The 23,489-nt window shown below is 38.5% G+C and overlaps 1 protein-coding gene across 6 annotated transcripts in view; it reads right to left on the bottom strand.

Moving 5' to 3' along the window:
* The window catches only part of FGGY (FGGY carbohydrate kinase domain containing), a 443,688-nt gene that overhangs the window by 286,044 nt on the left and 134,155 nt on the right, over nt 1-23,489 (bottom strand). For all 6 annotated transcript variants that reach the window (XM_014590284.2, XM_006154914.3, XM_014590286.2 and 3 more), the window contains exon 6: nt 4,895-5,010. In XM_014590284.2, the coding sequence (XP_014445770.1) occupies nt 4,895-5,010 (116 nt within the window). The remainder of the gene's footprint in view (nt 1-4,894; nt 5,011-23,489) is intronic.

The raw sequence follows: 23,489 nt of genomic DNA, 5'->3' as shown, positions 1-23,489 counted from the left end.
GCTGATCTCTTCCTTCCTGTTTGCTTTTGATGGATGTTTAGGCTTAGACAGGTAACCTGGGAATGATTCATGTGGAATCAAAGGCCAAAGTTTATTGACACAGAACATTTCAGTGGAATATGAGTATATAATCCTCTAAAAAAAAAAAGATTTTGCTTTTTTCATCATTTCTAAATATTAAATCAACTACTATAAGTTTCAGTTGTAAAGGAATTTCTACTATACTCACCAAACTACATTTCCCTTTCTTGGTATAATGCTTTTAAACTAAACCATCAAAACATCTCTTTTAAAAAGTCATTAGGTAGTAACATTTTAGCTTTGGAAACTTGCATGAAGTTACTTAAAACATTGTAAATTTTTTCTCCGTCCTTGAAGTGTACCATATAAATATTGCATTTGATCTCTAACTTACACTTCGTAAATAATTTATTTTAAAAATATCCCTCCATAAGACTATCAGTTGCTGAGTTGTTCAGTTTTCGGGGAAAGCATTTATTTACTGCATGAGCCCAGGAAGGCTGGTAAAGACTTGGCTAAAAGCTCCACGTGGAGCAAATTATGGTAATTGTATTAATGCTTAAATCCACGATATTCAATGCTCAAATCTGCTAAGAGGTTTTGTGCTATGATGCCCACATCTTGATGGGCAATGAGGCGACTGGAAATGTTTAACACTTCTTAGGGAGGCTTCCGAGATTCATTGTTCATAGTTCCAAGAATGTCTGGGGAGAGCTTCCAGAGGAATTTCTGAAAGTCACAACCAAGAGTAAACACCCTTTTAAACATCTTCTTTGAATTCAGATTGAATCTCCAAGCTCAACTCACTAGAAATAAAAAATCAAAGGAAACATCGCACAATTAATTTTGATGAATGGATAGGTTTTAATACATGTATGGCAATATTCTGGTTAATGATATGTCTCCTTAGGACATCCATTAAAAATCCATTAACTTAACAGGCAAAATCTAATACAGTTACTCTGGAAATTTTCTGCTAGATTAACATTATGGACTTTTAATGAATATTTCTTGTAGGTATTGCTCTATTAGCAGAACTAAGACACTAATTAAACATGTGTCCTGTACAAGGCAGGAAAAAAAAGAGTATAAAAATGTTAAGATAATCAGAAAATAGGAATAGAAGTTGGACCCAAGATAACAAAGATGCTGCTAAAATCACCACATAGCATTACAGCTTTGAAAAGCAAAAAGCACTGACCTTCCAGTACCAGCCATCTCAATCTTTAAATTACTCACTTTCTAATCAAATAGTCATATAGCCATGAAAATATGCCATGTTCTGTGCTAGTATAGGAATATAAAGATAAATAAAAATCCTCAGGTCGAAGAGCTCACACTTCAGCATGACGTCAAGACATGGGAACAGGCAGTCAATTAACACCATAATAAAACTAAGTTCTTATACTACAGGAATATTCAAGGAAGAATAGCTAATTTCTTAGAGGCATATAAAATTTGAAAATCACTTAATTATGAAACTGAAGCCGCCATTTGTGTAACAGTAAATTATTAGTTTCTTCTAGGTTCTTCTACTGAGAGGGTTTCAACCCTGACTTATTAATTTGTTTTGAGCACAGTGGGACATGGTTACTAATCTGATTCTCATCTATAAAAATGGTAGCAGTGCTTTTGTCAGTGATTGTGAGAACTACATGAAACAAAGTATGTGAAAGCATATAGAATGGGAAAGAGGATAAGTCTATATTCACTGCATACTGTATGCATATAATAAACATCAGATGAAACCCAGTATACAAAGTGGTCAAAGCAAGATTTAGAGGCATACAAACATGTACTTGATTTCTGCTTCTACCACTTGCAACTCTGTAACCACTGGTTAGGCATGCTTTCCCTTTCTAAATCTTGGCTTCTTTAACTACAAAACAGAACAAATAAAAAATAATCCTGTTACACAGTTTTGAAAATTTAGAAAGATAATGACTATAATGAAGTCAGTTTGGGAAGCTATAAACTATTAATTTCAATTGCAACCATTAATTATCTTTCAAAGGCAAAACTATGGAAATACAGAAACATTATGAGACTTGTCTGAGTACACACTGTTAGTGCTAGAAGTCGAGCTACCCTAGTTTTCCATTCAATGTGTTAGATCAAACTTGTCTGCACTCCCTTAATGATAGGTCAAAGAGCCCTTCCCTCTTGTACTCAGTTCTCACAGTTCTTTATCAAGGCAGAAAGCTCATGGGGAACCTCAAGAACACTAGGTTGGAGACAAGAATTAGTGGTTCTGCTTTAGCACTAATCACCAGTGCATTAGTGCTTGGTGTTATGGACTAAATTGCAACCATAAAAATTCACATTGAAGCCTTAACTCCTGCTGTGACTGTATTAAGAGATAGGGCTTATGAGGAGATATTTAAAGTTAATGAGTTGTAAGTGTGGGACTCTGATATGATACAACTAGTGTTTTTATAAGAAGCTAACAGCAGAGAGCTATCGCCCTCTGTTCCCTCTACAGATATACAGAAGTTATGTGAGTACACAGCAAGACAGTGCTGCCTACAAGCCAAGAAAAGAAGCTTCAAAACAAGAATTGCCTTGTTGGCATCTTGATCTTGGACTTTCCAGCCTCCAGAACTGTGAGAAATAAATGCTTGTTTGAGTGAATCTATAGTATCTTGTAATAGCAATAAAAATCAACCAACACACGGAATATTTCTTAGGTGCAGTTTTTCTCTTTACTCTTACCAGTCTGTCTCATTTCAGTTATTATGTGTATACCGTACACATCCAGGCAGTAGATATCAACTAACACCTTTTATGCCAAGATCCTTAAGGGTAGGGAAAATATGGTCCTTGTACCCTAGAAGTCTTTAGTTTAGTGCCACTTTCCTGTTTGACTGCACAGTTTCTATGCTGAATGAGAAGCACCATTCAAACCCCTAGTCTGACTGGCAGACTTGACAAACCATAGACTGGACAGCTCCCCTGGAACCCAGAAAAGTAAAAAGTTTGATACTATTCCCCCGTTGTTGGCTCCAAATGATCTGAACATCCAGAATTTTAAAACCAACCACCACATAACTTAAAGGATTACCTTTCCCTTATGCTGTGAAGTTATAACTACATCACAGACTGAGAGTCCATCACACCCTACTCCCATCCAGGTATGAACATTTGTCCCAATCTAGCTCAGTGTGGCTTTGGGTGCTGAACATTGGACTGTTGCCTAATCCTACTGGAAGCCAGCTGTATAGCCATATTGGTTCCCTCAGTCCAGTGTATTCCAAGAAAGCAGTCTACTTTGGTGAAAGTATACAAAGACTCCAGTTCTAAAACTGACTCTATATCTTAATGGTGAGCAAGGAACAGAATTTCACTGTTCCGATCTGTAAAATGGGAATTGAGAAACAAATGGGTTTGTGAGGGCCAAATCATCTAACATACATAAATAATCTAGCAATGGGCCTAGAATCAAGCCAATGACTAATGACTGCTGCTTTACTTTCTTCCTCTCTTCCCCTGGTTTCAAGTTCTTCCCCTCCTCGACCAGGTCAAATTCTGAGATGGTTGCAACCGAGCCACAGAGAATCCAGCAGTGTTCTCCAGATTTAGCTATTAGGAGTTGAACACGTCATAGACAACTGAGCACTGTAGAGATGGAGGATGGCATCCTTCATGTTTCTAATCCATCTTGAACTTTAATAGAATAATCATAAGGATCCCACCAGAGAAAGGTAGTTTGAACTGCAATAACTTGCTCCATAGTTTAGTTATCAAAAGATGGTCAGAAGTAGCCAATACTACTAGCTGTTCACCCATATTTAACAGCACACTCCTGTGTTTCAGCTGGTATATGGATGAACACTTGGCCATCCAGTCAGGGACTACATATTCCAGCCACCCTTGGAGCCTAGTGGGTCCTTAAGACCAAGTGCTGGTCAATTGGATATGGTCAAAAATGCTATGGCCCATTTCCATGTTATGCTGCCTCCAAAAGAAAGCATTGGGATCCCTTTGGTCCTTTTTATTCTTTGTACTTTCTGGCTGGGAACTGTTAGGGAATGAGATAGCTAATTTGGAACCAAAGTTAGAGGACATGTTATAAAAATGGCAGAGCTACGCTAATAGTCACCTGTGTTCTATTCCACAACAGGGAAGTGACTTGCTATTTTGTTTAATTCACTATACTTTTAAATCTTATTATAATACTACCCTAGGCTGCATACCAAATGAAAGGTATATATCTCTACAGATTCAACTGTAATTGCTTTCCTAATGACAGCTTACTAGAATTATAAGTAGTAACTACAGGAAATAAACATCTTCCTGAGAAACGACCTTGTAAACCTTAACTTTTACAATGTCAGCTCTCATTATACGTACCTAGTATCTGAATTTTTTTCACTGGGAAAACACCTGCTTAGTCACTCATGCCCCTACCTCCCAGTCGGTGTCACATAAAAGCCTTAGGAATCACTATCTAATATTTCATTGTGTATTTTGTTCCTGATTCTTCTAATTTTTATCGTTAAAATTTTCTTCTATCCATATCCGTGTCCCCCAAATCTAATTCATGAAATTATTTTTCTAGTACTCACTGGAAGTGATCCATATGCATCCCCTTGATTATGTGATTCCCAGCTGTTCTATGCAAGTAATGTTCTCAGTTTAGCCCAATTCCTAATTTTGTATGTATTCAATGCACATTTTCAACGTATATATTTCCACTCAGGTTATTTAAGTCCTAAGACAAGGGCTATTCATCTGGCCTACCCAAAGTAACAAAAAAAAGAAAAATTAAAAAGAAAAACTGGTATCTTCATATACATGTGTGTGAACATATGTATAACACACACAGACACACACACACACACACAATCACTCCCCAGGCTTTTTATTCTTTTACCTATTTTGCTGTAATTATCTGCCACAAAATCGTTCAAACCAATCATCTTCCAGAAACTGTCATCCCAGCCCTTCTCTGCCGAGTATGTCCATTTGCACACCAGGGAGCACAGAGACCTAAGAAAATGGAGAAAAGGAAGAAACAATAGCATAAGCAAGGATTCATTCTTATTTTGCCAAATACTGGTCAGATATCCTCAAGGTACTGAAGAAAAAAAAATAAACCACAATAGGTAATTACATATTCTTGTTTAGATCAACAGCCCCCATGTCCACCTGTTAATGGATAGCACCTTCTTGAACTTTCAAAAGACTTTCAGAACCTCATTTGAATCTCAAACCAACTGTGTACCAAAATTTGTGTATTTATATCTGTGTTGCTATGACATTTGTGAGATAATTACAAATAAGACTATTTGGTAAAACTGAATTATTACACATTAGATATGATATCGGTAGTTGTGGCTCCTGCTCATTTACAGATAGAAACTAAAATATATAAGACACATGATAAGATGTTTAGATTTGCTTCAAAATAACATGAGAAGGGAAAGTGAGTGCCACTGTGATATGACAGGACTAGCCATGGGTGTTTGGTTGTTGGGGCTGAATGCGGGTTCATGGCTGTTCATTATAATACTCTGTATACTTTTGCACATGTTCAAACTTTTCTATAATAAAATAATTTTTAATAAGTGTCTTGTAGGGGTAAATAATATCAGCATTCCAATCTAAAGCAATATTTAATAGGAGAAAGACTTAAATGCTAGAAGGTGTTTTCTTTTCCAACTTTGTTTCCCATCAATTCGCCTATAAAAATCTATATTCCAGCAATAAAAAAATATTTACAGTTCTTTAAAAAAAAAAAATTCACCTTACTGAACACTTCTGTGCCTTCACCCTACCCAACTGTTTAGCGAATTTTTCAGATTTTCTTCACCCTGATAACTCAAACTCTAACTTTAACCTAGGCTGAGACTTGAGTGCAAGGTTGAGTACTCCTCTTTTGAGCTCACAGAGCAAGAGACATCTTGTATCATAGTCATTCTAATGCTGTATAATTAATTGTTTCTTTACACATCTATTGGTCCTACTGCCATCCAATCTGTTCTTCATGTCGTATCTAGAACAATCATCATACAATAAAACTTAAATATCGGCTCCTGATCGAAAACTTTCAACTGATCAGCACTAACTTCAGGACAAGGTACAGGGCTTAAAAAACCCTTTGTGCCCACCTCCAATTCCTTCTCTTGCCATCCCCACCCTTGCTTTCTCCATTCTGCAATACTGAATGATTTGAACTTCCCTGCAGTAGGTCTTGATTTCTCAGTTTCCTGTGCCTTGGACCCTTTGTTTCATTACTGCTGGAATGATCTTTGCTAGGATGTATCTAGCTTCTAGTTAGCCTTCACAGTGCAGCTCAGTTTGTTCTATTTCAGAAAGCCCTAATGGAAGGCGGGCTCAGTGCAAAGTCTCTTTAAGTGCTAATCTAAATGTATCTTATACTCACCATAATAGTTGCCTTTGCCTGTTCTCCATCTCACCCACTAAACCACAACTCCTTCAAGAAAGACTAGCCCTATTCTTCTCTGTCACCTAAATATGAATCAAATCAAAGTAACAAAGAATATGATTTTTCTACTTCATCACTGGTAAATCTGAGGAGGATTCACAGTTAAAAAAAATATTTCACAGGGACAATAGTCTAGGTGCATCTAGCTCAGTCAGTCACATTGATTCACTTTTTATTCACACATTCAAGATTTAGCACTTAGTTTACTTTGATGTTGGCATCACGCTATGCCTTATGGAACCAGTGATATGCAAAAGACCTGATCCTCTGCTCTCGCAGAAGCTGAAAGTTTTGGGGTGATAAAAAATGATCAATTACACCTAAAATCATATATTGATGCTCCCCAACTTATGTCCTGAAAAGCCCTTAAGTTGACAATATTGCAAGTCAAAAATGCACTCAATATACTTATCCTACTGACCATCATTAAGCTAGTCTGCCTTAAACATGCTCAGAGCACTACATCATTACCTTACAGTTAGGCAAAATCACCTAACACACAGACTATTTTATGATAAAGCATTGACTATTTCATGTAACTTATTGAATACTGTACTGAAAGTGAAAAACAGAATGGTTGTAGGGATATTCAAAGTACAGTTTCTACTGAACACATATCACAGTTGCCCCACAGAGGTGAAAAATCGTATTCGTATGAACAAATAATCATTAGTATTCTAAAAGAAGTAGAGGAAGAATTAAAAGCCTTTAGCAGAATAATCTGATGTAATCAGGCCCTGAGAAAGTATCAAGGAGGGCTCAGTCAAAGAGGTAACATCTATTGAGGCCTATACTGAAGGCAAAAAAATGTCATTTATCTTTAATGATTTTTTTCTAATGTGGCATAATCGGTGGCAGAACAGACTGAGCTGCATTAAACAGCACAGGGTAGCACCAATAGACACTTAACATACATGTACTAAACCATTCACCTTAATCAGTAGAGTTTTTTTTTTTTCCTATGTATGGTTGCCATTTATGTATATCCTTGTCTTGAAGAGTACACACAACAAGCTAACTCTTCATGGCACAATGTCCCAAATCCTAATTATTTTAGAGTGTCTGACAGATCACTGGACAGAGAAATGCAGGAAAAAAACAGTGTAGGTTTATTTCTAATAAACCCCAAGTGCCCCATTTATATTTCACACTGCTATGCTTCTGATCTGTTCCTTCCATCTCAATTGGTTATTTCCTTTCACCTATCTTTGTCTACTTGGTTAACTCCATGTCATCCCTGTGGTTCAGTTATAATGTCAGCTCCTCTGCTACATTATTATTCTCACTACCTCCAGTTAAACTCATGGGTCTCTTCTTTGAGCTATCACTGTGAGGTAGAAATATCACACTGTATTCGGTTATTGGAGAGGTCATGACATATTTTTCTGTTTTGTTTGTTTGTTTGTTTGTTTGTTTTGTTTTGTTTTGTTTTGTTTTGTTGTAGGGCACATGAGCTCACCAGAAAGAAACAGAAAGTGAGAATCCCCCCCCCCAAAAAAACAAAAAGGGAGAACCCCCCCCCCCCCGCAGGGGGAATGGCCACACTGCAATCCCTTTTCCTCTCTTTTCTCAGGATCTTGGGCACGCCGACACATGTGCCCAGTGTGAGTTTTAAGCCACTGGGTCCGGTACTCGAACCTCAGTTGACTACATGGGAGTCCAGCAACATAACCATTCTGCCATCAGCTGGTCCCCCTTTCTTTTTTTTAATGCAAAAGTGCATCATGACTTTTCCAATGGCTCATTAGTTCATAACAGCCGAGACAAGGTAAATTCAATGAGCCAAAAATCCTCATCCCTTCACTTATCTATATATCTCTTGCCTTATGAACTTCAAAAATATTTTCTTTTGCTATAGGATGCGTGTACTCACCAATGAGCCAGAGATACAGAAAGCAAGAAATCACTCCTCAGGGGTGATGACCACGCTGCAATCCCTTCTCCTCCATTCTCCTCTTGGGATTTTGGGTGTGCAAGCACACACACCCAGCATGAGTTTCAAGCTGTAGATCCAAGACTCAGGTCACAGTCTACCACTTCGGAGTCCAGTGTTTTAACCACTATGCCACCTGCTGGCCGCACCCTGTGAACTTCATAGGGTTGTGCCCTTTTCCTCCTGCCTCCCTGATCCCATCCCCTGTACTATCTCCTTGTCATCTCTAGACTTTGAATTCTGTCCTCTGACTGGATCTGGCCAAAAGAATGAAGCAGCAGAGGTGTTTCCATGGCAATCCTGAACTAAGCCTCAAGAGATCTGGCATGTTTCTGCTTGTTCTTTTGCACCCTTGGCATTGCCCTGAGAAAATCATCCTGGGGTAGCACACTAGTCACTAGTCCCCCTGAAGGATGAGAGATGCAGGAAGCAGATCCGGCCAAGCCGGTGGTCTTGGGTCAGGCAGCAAGCCCCCACTGAGTGAGAGCACAGCCTAAATCAGCCACCCATGAACCAAATATATGTATGTTGTATTAAACCACTGAGTAGTCATTGCAGTTTATCACAGAGCAGTGGTTAAGCAACTCAACATTTCACAGGATAACTAAGTTATTCTAAGTAGATATTTCCGCCAATATGAAAGAGACGGAAGTTTCAATCCTTACAAGTAAGTATAAATGACCAGAGAGTATACTCAGAAGAAAGATGACTGAATCCTACAAGTTTCATAGCTACAGATGCCTCTAGCAACTCCATCCTCGATCAGAAATATTCAAACACCTTTAGGGCTCATTTCATTTGGGCCTCTTTAAATCAGTCTGGTGGGTAATGTGAATGTGTAAAAGCATCAGAATTGGCAAGGTTTACACAGTGCATCTAAACCCACAGTTTCTCCAGAAATCTCCGGGAGGGGTAGAAGCATGAGACTTTATCTTGATAGGGCAAACTACCAGTAGTGGAACAAAAGTTTGCCTCTTCCTGAGGTTTCTATTAACACAAAGGTTGACATTTCCTGAAATGTGGACAATATTTAACCCTCCCAGGATAGCTATTCACCTTCAGGCAAGTTGTACCTTCCAGCCCATTGTGTCACCTGCCTTCCACCTCCCACCTCCGGGTAGGTTTGCAGGATTAGAGTTAGAGACAGAGGCCTTAGACAGGGCTGCACTGGCAAGTGGAATCGCTCCCAAGATCAACAGCCAGGGAACAATGATGCTTCTGGCAGCTCTAAGAGGAAGGCAGGGGCCACTCACTCTTAGCCAGTTTGTTCACTGCCAGCCAGAAGGCCAGGAGAGAAATTGCTGTATCTTTCTCTGCTTTCAGATTTGTTAATGCCAGAAGGACTCTAAAAACTTATATGGAAGTCAAAAGAAAATAAATCAATGAGGAGGGAAAACAGAAATAATTCCTAACTTTGTGGGACTAGTTCACCTGAGAGATCACAAAAAACATCTATTAGAGGTAGGTTTCACTAAAGCATAAATGATGAAAATACTGAAAGAATACATCAGTAATAAAAGTAATGAGAAATCAGAAGAACACAAAAAAGTCTTCAGAAAAACTAAAAACACTCACTTTAAATTTAAAATTTTCACAGAAGAACTAAAAAAATCACTGACTCTGATAAAAACCCAATTAATGTTCTGGAAGAACAAGTGAATAAAGCATCTTACAATAAGCACCAAAGACACAAAGAGACAAATAAGGAGCAAAGAAGATTGGAAGACAGATCCAGCAAACTAACATGAGCAAAACAGGAATTCCAGAAGGGATTTAAAAACAAGAAAGAAAAGATGATGGAGAAACATCATTAAATGAGTACAGTACCAGATATCTGATTGTACTGAGCTGAAGAAAGACTTAAACCTGAAGAGTAAAAGTCTCATTAAGCCCAGGAAGTGAATCCAGGAAATACTCAAATTTCAAAAGTAAACAGAAAATTATACAAGCTTCCACACAGAATGTTCCTTACAAAGGCAAGAGATTCAGACTAACTAAGGAATTCTCATCTATAACTCTGGAATGTAGAAGATATTCAAATAATGTACAGATCATTAAGAAAAACTGATCCAAGAATCCTATCCCCAGACAAAATATTACTCAGCTGTCAGAGAAAAAGGAAAACATTTCAACATGCAAGGATTCTAAAAGTAAACTTCTTATATAAGCTCTCTGAGGACAAGACCTGAGAGAGAACACAGGCAAGTAATGACTGATTCAGAGCAGCTCTCTCAATAATTAGGGGATCAATAACTAGGGGAACCAATGGACACTAATAGTCTCTCTCCCACACACATACATGTTTGCTTGTGCATATGTATTATACATGCATGCATATGTGGACATATGTGATTGCACATGTACATGTATGTGTGTATATATATGCACACATTATCACATATACTGAAATGGAGAAGGATAGTGTAAGCAGAAATGTATAATATTGAATTTTCATGAAATACAATAGTGTTGTAAGAAAAATTCTAATATTAATAATAGCATGGAGCTGAAAATATTAAGTATGCAAAATCTCAAAGTTAGAGATTAGAGAATGGGGTACACAGGAAGAACACTTTGGAATACGAATGTAACTTCAGGCAGAACTTAAGGTTAATGCTGATTGCAATGAATGAGAATATAATCACTAAGAGAAACAAAAAAGTTTAGTAGAACTCTTGAATTAACAAAGGATAAAAGGAAATAAAGAGAAAATGAACAAGCCAGTGAAACCCAACAAACTAAACAAAAGAAAAAGGAAAGGGAGGGAAGTGATGAGGTAATATAAATAAAAAACAAAAAATAAGATAGAAAGAATAAAATGAATTATCTCAGCATAAAATTAAATGTGAACAGGCAAAATTCCACAACCAATTACATAAGAAAAATCACAGTGGGGTTAAAATAAAACTTTATGGTGTGGTGGTTAAGGAGCTGTATTCCCACATGGCTGGCCACAGTATGAGTTTGGAACCTAGTGGCTTGAAAATCCCATCAGGCATGTGTGCATGCATGTGCAAAACCCTGAAAGGAGAATGGAGAAGGGATTGGGGTGTGCCCATTTCCCCAACAGTGATTTTTCTCTTTCTCTGTCTATCTCTGGCCAGTACACACAGCCCATGACAATAAAATCTAAAAAAAATAAATAAATAATGAAACTTTACGCTGTTTATAGCATAGATTTTCAAAACTTGTGAGAATAGCTTTTTTAAAATGTCAACAAAGAAATAATACAAATAAAAATTTTAAAATATAACTATAAATATCAAAATAGAATAAAAGATCAAAACATATGAAACAAGACAAAGAGCACTATCTACTCTATAATAACAAAATGTTCAATCCAAGAATAATACTATTATTCTTAAGACGTAATGAAACAGTATAGTATAAAATACATAAAACAAACTGTATAGAAAAAAAATTCTTGAAAACGGCACAGTTTTGGGATAGTCTACAACCTGGTGCTTAACATGGCTGGACCCGACATGGCATGATCTGAGTCCCAGACTCAAATCCACATCTCGAAAAAGAAGAGAGCTAGAGGAGAAGGAATTGTGGCATGACCATGCCCCATGAGGATGCTTTCTTGCTCTGGGTCTCTAGAGCAAGGTCCTCTCTCTCCTTCTCTCTCTTTCTGTCTCTCTGTCTCTCCAGTTAGCATACACGCCCTCTGGCAAATTAAAAGAGAGAGAGAGAGAGAGAGATACAGTTCCATTTAAATATTTTAACTGAAATTTCTTCAGAAAATAACTATATCCTATGTGACCTCATGAGCAACCCAGGGTGCTATGTCTCCCACACCCTAGAAGAAAGGAACTAAGGTTCAGCCTCAGAGACAGTAGGGTACAAGGCCCAGATAAGGGAAAGGGCACCTGGACAAAAGCAGGGTAAGAATCTGCTTTTTGGCAGGTTATCCCTCAAGTTCCTTTCCCTGACTTAGCTCCGACACCTCTGGCTACCATATTCATACCCTGAAGATTTGCTTTGGGGTAACCCGATAACAAAACCAAAAAAAGACTTTAGGTTAATGGGGAGGTCAGAGGGTAAAGAAAGAATGGCCTTAGCAGGATTAAAATGAGGAGATATAAGTAAAGCTCATTTTTGATGATCAGTAAGTGGTAACTACTACAAGTATTATCACCTGTATGGTTTTTTTTTTTTTGGAGAGGTTTTTCGCTATAGGGCGTGTGCGCTCGCCAGACAAACAGAGAGAGACATAGAGACAGAAAGCGAGAAATCACCCCCCAGGGGGGATGGTCACGCTGCAATCCCTTCTCCTCCATTCTCCTCTCAGGATCTTGGGCATGCACACACATGAGCCCAGCATGAGTTTTAAGCCATCGGGTCCAGGACGCGAACCGCGGTCGACTACGTGGGAGTCCAGCGACACAGCCATTACACTAACTGCTGGGTCCCACCACTTGTAATTTTTTTAAAAAACATTCCCTGAGAAGATACTGACTGAGGCCTACTATGTGCATATCATAGGTTTCCAAGACAGGTAGGAGCCTCCAGAATCTGAAAGAAACAAGGGGAGAAGGTTACCAAGATTATATTCATATTTCAGAGAGCATGAAGCAGCTAAAGCAAGAACGAGGAGAACTTTTGACTCTCTTGCTTTTAGCCAGAGCATGGCATACATCAAAAGCACGTTTCCACTGAGTTCCAGGGGCCTGATCATTCTCATGTATTTCTCCAACAAGATTTTCTAAAAATGAAGTCGGCACCACTGCATTACTTATACGCAGTTCACTGTATTGACATTGCCAGGCCCCTACTTTCAAGGGAAGCCTTTTGTTCTCTGCTTGTAGAAAGCAGAACCTGGAGAGTCTCAATCAAACAAGCGAGTGAATAACAGAATAATTAGAGCTGAGAGTGGGGATAAACTACCAAGATATTCCTGGATGCAACTTTCGGTACATCACAGGCCTATGATGGCTCTGTTTTTCCAAGCCATGTAGCAGACTGAATTACCAGCACTAAAGATACAGTTCATGGGGAGATATAATGATTCAGGCTGGATTGCTAATTGTATCACAAGGAGACCAAGAAGGCCTCATTTCTGAAGAAATACCACTGTACCAATCAGACTTGCTTCTGTTAAAGACCTGTCAGATTTCAGGCTTGTTACTATTGGCTCTGTACTTCATCAAGACTTGCTGACAGGTCCATGACAGACCGAAATAATATATGCAATGATGCAACACAGGGCAATATTAAATTGCCTTTTCAGTTAGACTTGCGGATAACATGGTTCAAATGTGGCCATGACAATATGGGAAGCATGAAAGAGCTGAATAAATAATCAAGGAAATTTTCCCATGCCCTCCCTCCTAAAAAAGGAGACCTAAGAGTCAGAAAACAAAGGACTCTGGACCAGCTGGTGGCATGGAGGTTAAGGTGACAGTTTCCCACATGGCTGACTGCATGGTTCAAGTCCTGGAACTAGCAGCTTGGAAAATATGCCAAGCACATTTGTATATGCCCAAAATCTTGTAAGGAGAAATGAAGAAAAGACTGTGGCATGATGGTCCCCATGGAGGTGCTTTCTCACATTCCCTCTCTGTCTCTCTCTGGTAAGTGCACATGCTCCTTAGCAAATTTTTAAAAAAGAAGAAGAAAGAAAGAAAATGAAAGATACTAAGTTGCCGACCAAAATATTCCAAGATCTTGGTGAGGCTCCTGCATTCATGGATTGGAATTTATCCCCTAAAAATAAGAATCTGTCCCCTTATTAGGGGGAAAATGAAGGGGAAAAGGAACGAAAACAAGCGACAACTTAATGAGTCCCTGTTACATAACAGGCAGTGTACTTAGACTTGCTATGTAGACTACTGACTCTCAAATCTCTATTTGGGGGCTGTTAGGTGGCATGTGTTAAAGGCATTGAATTCCCACATGGCTAACCACAGTTCAAGTCCTGGTCCTGGCAGCTTGCTTTCTCGTTTTCCCTTTCTCTCCCTCTCTATCTCTATCTGGTTAAATTGAAAAATAGTAACAAATTGGAATGAATAAATACATATTTTTAAAAATCTCCATTTGGTAAAAAGGGACAGTGAGACTCAGAAAGGTGCATTCATTTGAGGTGACACCATTAAGGAGTGGAGCAGAACACAAACCCTGGGCCAGTTTCATGGTGCAGTGATAATGCACTGCTCAAGACAAGTCAGACTTCACATGGCAACTGCAGTTCAAATCTCTGGCCCAGCAGCCTGAAACACACAAGACATGCATGAAGGAGTACCCAAGATCCAATGAGCAGGGAGACTGGAAAAAGGAGATCACAGTGTGACCAGACCCTGTGTTCTCCTCTCTACTCTCTGCTACTCATGCACACGAATAAAGAAAAAAAAATTGTTCTAAAGTGCAAATGCATACCTGATCAATTAAAAGCCTGTACTTATAACTACATGCTTGGAAGGTGGGAAATAGGAGAGGGTGAGAGGAAGGAAATCAAGGGTAAAAAAAAAGAAGCAAAACATCTAAAGAACACAAAAATGGAAAATTATCTGTTGATGATCACATGTATGATAATATCTTGAACTGGACTACAGTGCATTCATGCTGGGAAAATTCATTTTGTAAGCTGCAATGGTATACAGTGATTGAATGTATAAAAAATAATTTAAAAATATAAATATCTACATGTTTATTCAGGACCACTCATGAAAATACATTGATAAAATGTGGTGAAGGCTGATTAGGCCATATGAAAAAGTGCAATAATTTGGAGTATTTTTCTCTGTGTTTATTTTGTTTGTTCTCTCCTTTTCTTAATAAAGAAAAAAATATTAAAATAAAAACAGATAAAAAGAACGCAAGAAATACAGAGCTGTGGGGAACAATGATGTAGCTGCCTTAGGTTTCCTGTGAGGATGTTCTGGTAAAACTTAAGGTTCTCAGGAGACTCATACCAGGCGCAAGGACACTGACAAAAATGAGATGCTCCTTCAAGATGGGAAAACAAAGTTTACCTTTGAGAGTGCAGCTGAAAGTCAATCTATGATGTGTAAGAGTAAAATAAGCAAAATTACCATAAAAAGACAAAATGGAGCTAGCCCTGTATACTACTGGTTATGGGAGCCAGATCTCACATGGCTGACCATGGTTCAAAGTCCAGCACCAGAAGCTTGAGAGACACATGTCCATGCATGCCCCAATTCCTGACAGGATGGAGAAACAGAGTTTGAGAAGGGACTACAGCCATGATCATGCCCCAAGAGGGCTACTTTCTCTCTCTCACAAACATGCATGTATGCAAGCACGACTACTGGTTAAGGGAGCCAGATCTCACATGGCTGACCATGGTTCAAAGTCCAGCACCAGAAGCTTGAGAGACACATGTCCATGCATGCCCCAATTCCTGACAGGATGGAGAAACAGAGTTTGAGAAGGGACTACAGCCATGATCATGCCCCAAGAGGGCTACTTTCTCTCTCTCACAAACATGCATGTATGCAAGCACCTATACCATTTGGCAATGAAAAGAGAGAAGAAGAGAGGAGAGGAGAGGAGAGGAGAGGAGAGGAGAAGAGAAAAAGAAAAAGACAAAAATGGCTTCCAGGATATTCAGAGTTCATAATAACCAGACTGAAGACAGTAAGATGGCTAATGAATGAAAGTGTCAGTTAGATGGATGATTCGTCTACACCAGGGCAGAGGAAGAGGAGGGAGTAAAAGTAGAGGCATGTGTCAGTGAGGAGAGAGAAGAATGGTCTCAGTGAAAAGAACTATATATACAAAGGGCTGAAAGTGAGAGACAGCAGGGGTACAACATGCTCAGCAAGAGCCTCACCACGTAAAACCAACAGCCAAGTTCTTCCCTGTGTGAAGAAAAGGAGCAAAAAAAGCCACTCGTTTCTTCCTTCTTCCTTTCTTCCCCCATCCCTTTATTAAACTTATATTATGTACCAGGCACAGACATTACCTCTTTCTTCATGGAGCACAGAGAAAGTAGAAGAGAGAAATCCATGAAGAGCATACTCATATCAATAACTACTATGATGGGTAAGTATAAAAAATTATTATAGGGTGTTTGTAAGGCTTTAAGATATCAGAGAACATATATAATAGAAAGATAAGAAAATCTATACCCTCCCTTAGATTCCTCTACTAAGGGAACAGAACTTTAGGGTCAAGGGTCTCTACTAAGAATCCGCTCACTCTTTCAACAGCAGACCCATGGCTAAAGGCCATTAAGATAGGGCTGCCTTGTGACAGCAACATCCTCAGATTCCTCATCCCTTGTATTTACCCTTGTCTTGCCCTAGCTTCTTCTGCATTCTAGTAAGTCTGGGTTCTTAACTCAATAATTTCAGATTTATTCTGGCTTTTGGGTCTAAGGCTTGATTTCAGTCATCTGTTGACTTATCAGTGGCCAACCCACTAGTTCTTTCAAACATTTTGGCTCCAGCACCCCAAACTCTGATGTTTGCGTCCTCTGTGATCTATACCCTAGTAAGTATATTATGTTTTTAATATCTAGACCTATTCCCAGTCATAGCTATGTCCACTATTACTCAGAAGAGAGTGAGGTCATATGCACCTATCGTAGTCTGACTCAGAAAACAGAAATTTTCAGGAATCTGCAAGTGCCAACATTAAAATACCTCTTTGAGGCTGACTCATTTTGCTCTCTCCCTATTACAGGACAACACAATGTATATCAGCAAGAATGAACAGCACTGTCTGTATAATCCTTATCTTCCACATTCTTTAGTCCTAATGGCATCTCAGATTTGTCATTTGCTAAGATGAACACTGAGCTGATCCAAAGTTATCTAAAATGTGCATATCAGTAAGCCTGGGATTTAATGCTAACAGACAACAAACACATGAAAAATAGCAAAGCTATTATAAAGCAACTAGTTGAAGATAAAAAGCAAGAAAAAGAAAGTTATGATATTAATATATGGTCCCTCAAGGCTGCTCTGTCTTGAAGAGATAATATAAGATTTCTGGCAGAGGATGAGAAAGGGAGCAGATTTGCATAGCTCCTGCCCATTGGCCCAGTACATTTCAATTCCATTTGGCTATTAGGACTTTATGATTAATCTGGCCTCTGGAGCCTTTTTCTGTTTGTTTCTTTTTCTTTTCTTGTTCCTTTCCTTGCTTAGAACAAGACAGCCTCATAACTATGAAAATGTCTGGTCTATATTGTAGCTCGCCAAGTCTTCTAGCTTAGGGTTTTGCCTCCTTTCCTTGTGTGGGAAGTCTTAATCTGGTTCTCTTTCCATAGTATCAAAAAAATAGTGCTCTACACTTAGCTCTGAGAGCCAAGTAAGTAGGTAGCTCCGTGGGTACAGGAATAGTTGACATTATAACTGAAAAGGACACTAGAGTCCTGGTGACCTCCACTTGCCATGGCCTTCATAATAATGGCAACCTCAGTTACCATTTACATTTAGTTACAGTGAGTCCTGATAGAGGGAAAACAGGGTGAGGGAAAGAATACTTCAAACGCTTTTGTATTTTGCACCACATGAGTGCACCATTTTTAGAGCCTAAACCAAAATTGATAGAATAAGAATACTAGAACCATAAGACCTGCTAATGAACTCTGTAGAGGTACTCAGAACTTCAATAAACAAATACCAGAGAAAAAATGAAAAATACACTAAGGTATGTATCTCAGAGAACCTCAGATAAAAAGTACAGTCATCCTTGGTATTCATAGGGAATGGTTCCAGGATTCTCCAAAGACAAAATCCATGGACATTCAAATCCCTTACATAAAATAGCAGGGTATCTGCATATAATCTGTGTACATCCTCCCAAATACTTTAAACCATCTCTAGATTAGTTATATGTAATCTCAGCATCAGATAAAAGTAAAAAGTATGTAGATAGATAAGTTTCTTCAGCATCTCATTTAGGGAACCACTCTTTTCCCAATTTCATAACAATTGGCAAGGCATGGTCTGGCTGAATGTGCAGAACTCACTGATAAGAAGGGCCAACTATACTGTTATCTGTAGTTTGTCTATTCTCTGATGGCAACAAACTCAGTTTCCTGAACAGGTCACACACTCACTCAGGTCTGTGCTTGGCCATACACAACTGAAACACTTTTACGTTTCTTAGCCATTGGTTAACTTTAATCACCCTACGTGTCACTCCCAAGTGTGTGTTATTTGTCCCTCCAAAGTGTTTTCATGGTTCCCCACCACAGCACTTATTGCAGTATGACTGCCTGCTAAATTATCTTTCTCTCTCCCATAGACTGCACATGAAAAGCAAAAATGGTATGTTCTACATCTTGGCTTCAAGTAAGGCTGTCACACAGTAAAGATTTAATGTTTGCAGAATCAACAGTCATCACTGAGGCCATCTTTAAAATACTACTATATATATAAATACCCATTTTGTTCTTTCACAGGAAGTCTGTTTTGAGTGTTGAACTTGGGGTTCTACCTTTGCAACTCAGTCTATATGTTGCGTTTTTAATTAAGTTCACATTAAAAAACAAACAAAACCACCAACCAACAAAGGGATCAGAGGCCTCTGCTCAAGTGTAAATCAATATCCATGCTAAACTAAATGAGGAAAGGAAGCTGCTTGCCCACTCTCCTTTTTAATGGCTTATAAGGGAGAGCTTATGAGGTTTCTTAAATGAGAAGCCATGTGAAAAAGTAAAAGTACACTTATAGTGTACCACATCCCTTTTTATCTCCTTTAGAATTACCATATGTTTTTCTTATTGAGAGCGCTCTGAAAGCTTATTCATAAACCAGATCTGGGGGTAAAAAATACATGGCCTAAATTTATTCTATTTCCCTTGTGCATTATTTCTGTTTCTTTTGAACCTTGCAAAGCAGTTGATAACAAATAAATCATGTCTTATAAATTAAGCAACTGGAGAAACTGAGATGGGAATAGTTGATGGCAGATTTAAAAAGATACCACCATACATCACTTGGGGGTCACGGTATTCCAGTTACCCACCAGCCTGGCAGGATTGACTGAGTTTAATGGTGTGAGACGTATTTCTAAGTGCACCTGAAATCAACGATCACTTGCTAATCATACCTAGCCCATGTTTTTTTAGGCAAAAGACCAATAATTTGAGAGAGTAGTGTTCAATGGTTTAGAAATAGAGAACAAAATGAGAGTCAGGTGAAGGAAGAATAATGCTTAAAAAAAAGAAGCATAGGAAAATGATGAAATAACCATCTTTAGGAAGGGAAATATTTTCAGAAAAAAAAAAAAACAGCTGTTTTTCATTTCTATTTGAGCAATGAGCATAAATTTCACTAAGGGAGAGTTTAGATTAACTGAGGCAAAGCTGCTTGACTTACAGGGCTGCAAGGAAGGATGACTTGGTATGAGAGGAGATGGCAATCATCTCTAATGGGAACATTTAGGAAAAGAGAATTTCTTCATTTTAAGGTGGCTAGAGAACTGTCTGGCTTGGAGAGAGGGGAATGGATTACATAGGTTTTTTTTTTTTTTAAATCAGTGTTGTTATTATTCTGGTTCAAAGATTCTGCAATTCATTTCATTTACTGTAAAGCCAACCTCTTCCATCTCAACAAAAGAATAACAGTGAAAAATAATGCTTCTGGGAATTTCAAATTCGCAAAAACTGTTGTGCCTAATTTATGGCCTTATTTAAATAAAAACATACAAGTTTCTTTTTGAATTTCAGTTTAATAAGATCTATTGAGTGGCTATGAAGTGCAAATTCTATAAAAGGTGTCAGAAGCATGGGGATGAGACACAGACCCAGTTCTCAGTCACTGAAAGAGAGAAAATGAACCAATCAATTACTACGGTATAAGTGAGCTGTAATAGTAACATTAAAGAAATACAAACCACCATGAAGCAACAAAGAATAAAAAGACTGGCACAGCAGGAGCACAGAACACTGCAATGCTGGAGGCCATGTGGAAGATTCAGGGTTCGGTTCCAGCATTAACCCGTATACAGCAGGCAGTGTGCTGGTGATTCTGGAAGGCTGGGAAGAAGATTGAGGTATGAGAGCCTGTTGAGGATACTTGTCTTTATTTCTCTCACTTATAAAAGAAAGAAACTTTAGAAAAAAAATGCGAAGACAATATCCAGTAGGGATGTCAAATGCTAAGGAAAATTGGAAGAAGTAGATTGAGGGGTAGGTATTAAAAATTCTCAAGATGGTAAATGCTATAAACACTAAAAGACACAGAAATATGGCTATTTGAATAATGCTTGTGTGAATAAGGAATGTGTACAAACTAGATTTGTGAAAGAAATACGAAAACTTTGAAGTTTGGAGTCATGTAGGTAACATAATATATAAGTCTCTAAATGTGAGACAACGATATTATCCTTGAGTCAAAATAAATCTTAAAATTCCCTCATAACTGGAATAAATCATGCCAAATCATGACATTAATTTTTAACAGGATCCCTAATATCAAAAAGTTACAATTTGGGCATTTAACAGATGGCTGTCAAACACATGTAAAGCTTTTGGCTTCACATCCACTGCAATGCATCCATGAGGGACCAAAATGGGTTTTGACTGCCAAGTGAAAGAACAGCTAATGGGATGGACTTGGCATCTTCAGTAAATATTTAAAAACAAAACAAAACAAAAAGACATCTGAATCTGAAAATTTTTGCCAAGCCATAAGTAAAGAAACACCAATGGTTACCATTCCAAATAAAGAATAAATATGCCTAAACCTTAGAGCTGGCTACTTCTGATCAGTTATACGTAATCTCAGCATCAGAACTGAAAGCATTCTGTGCTATATAATGAAATAAAGGAGGTGATGAGTAAGTTCCCCAATGGTACTTATATCTCCAGTAAACAGAAGAATGTTTTAGGATGCTGTGTGGCAGAATAGAAAAGGGCAAAGGCTCTGGAAATAGGCAGGCTTTGAATTAAACTTCAGCTTTGCCACTTGCTATGGGATTAGTCTCGAGCAACTCTCTGAAGCTCTCCATTTTCTCACATATAATGTGGGAGCAAGAACACTGAACTTACAACCTTGTTGTGAGGAATAGATACACTGTGGTTAAAGGAGCTCCTGGCATAGCAAGTGACCCACAAAGACCCTCAAAAAACAACAGCTATTAGTCACAGTCATATTTCTACACTTTAACTTGCCACGTTTAAACACTACCTACACATATGCACAAGTACTATCGGCTTCTCCTGAAATTTGCGCATTAACCTCAAAGAAAATCTCCACACTAAATGATCTCTTCTAGAACTCCAATCTCCCTAACTGGGGCAGGTGGGAAGGATGGCTCATACAATTCTCTTGTCAGCCTATAAATGGGCTCAGATTCCCTTGAAACAGAGGTAGTTCCCTTGAGTCTAATACCACTCAACTGAGAAGGGATCTGAAATATCCATGCTTTTAGTGACATTTAGATAACAACTCCAAAACAGAGCATTTTAAGTTAAATGTCTATCCCAGACCCAGTCAACTGGAGCAATCATGGCATATGCATCTGTGTATCTGGACATGATCTCTCCACAGCAAGCTCCATTTTGACAATTTATAACATCAATGTTAACATCTTTAAATATTTTCCTAACTTCTCAACCAGTCATTAGACCCATCATTTAAGAAGTGAGATGCAGGGCAAATATATTTTCAGTCACAATACATAATGAGACTTTGTTACATTCTCTTCTTTGCTGTTGTATACATTTGAAATATTCCACAATAAAAAAGTAAAAACTGGGCTGGCCCCATAGCACAACATATAAACCCTGTGCATAGAAAGCCAGAACCCACACGACTAATCACAACTGTAAAAGCTTGAAAAATAAATTAGGCATGTGTGCATGGGTACCCCAAAACCTGAAGGGATGGAGAAATGGAAGAAAAAGGATTATAGCATGACCACATCCAATGAGGGTGAGGGGGCTCTTTCTCTTTATCTTCTCCCTCAATCCCCAAAGCAAGTACATGTGCCAGCTGGCCATGTGTGTATATATATATATATATATATATATATATATATATAGTATTTAGTGACATGGAGGTAGTCACAAAATGTTCCCCTTATGATAGTCAATCTGAATGACTATGCTAAGTTAGTCATGGAAGGAAATTACACAGGTACCCACCCTCAGGTATCCTTTTCAGGATGAAGCTGGCATCCTACATGTAATCACATGAATTCTTACGGTCATCCTAAGTGGGAAAAGTACAGGGTACCATGAAATCATACAATGAGAGGCTGAACCTACTATGAGGAGTCAGAGAAGATTACTGGGAAGTGACATCTGAGTGTAGACCTAAAGGATAAACAAGAGTTTCTAGTACACAGTGACAAGGAAAGGGCAAAGAAAAGAGTGAGGAGAGGGCAATGTCGCCATGATGATCCAAGGAAGGAACAGTGTCCTCTCTGAGCTCTGTGCCCTGTCAGGCACCTTTGACACATCTGATATTTGCCTCACCACAGCCCTGATGAGAATAAAAAGAATCAGATTAACTAAGCAATTGACTCAAAATTGCATAGCCCCAATTATTCACTAATATTAGCACCTGCAATTTCTCCTCCAGATGCCCCTCGATGAACATCAGTTACATACCATTTTGTAAGTAACTATAAACATGTACAGGGGTCTTCAAAAAGTTGTGGAAAATGCATATTATGAAAAAATTATGCAAGGATATCAAAATTTTTTGTATCAAAATATACTCATACTTGAATTCCATTTTTCCATTAATTTCTGAAGCCTCCTTTTATGAATGTGTATCTAGTGAGAAGAGCATTATCTGAGGTACTTGTGTTGGTAAGATTAGAAACTAGTGAAGTTCTAAGTCTCAAATACTTCTATTATCCAAAAAAGCAAGGGTTTAGGTGCTTGCATAGGCTTTGAAAATGAACAGCAGGGGATCAGCAGTTGGTGTAATGGCTACATCACTGGATTCCCATGTAGTCGACTGTGGTTCGAGTTCCGGACTTGGTGACTTAAACTCATGCCCGGCGCGTGTGCGTGTGTGCCCAAGATCCCGAGAGGAGAATGAAGAAGAAAGGATTGCAGTGTGGCCATCCCCCCGGGAGGTGATTTCTCACTTTCTGTCTCTCTGTCTCTGTCTGTCTTTCTGGCAAGCGCATGCACCCTGTAGCAAATATCCC

Source organism: Tupaia chinensis, unplaced genomic scaffold (assembly GCF_000334495.1).
Source record: "Tupaia chinensis unplaced genomic scaffold, TupChi_1.0 Scaffold000425_1, whole genome shotgun sequence".
Lineage (NCBI taxonomy): Eukaryota > Metazoa > Chordata > Mammalia > Scandentia > Tupaiidae > Tupaia > Tupaia belangeri.
Note: the sequence above shows the minus strand (reverse complement) of the source record. Positions and strands in the feature narration are given on the sequence as shown.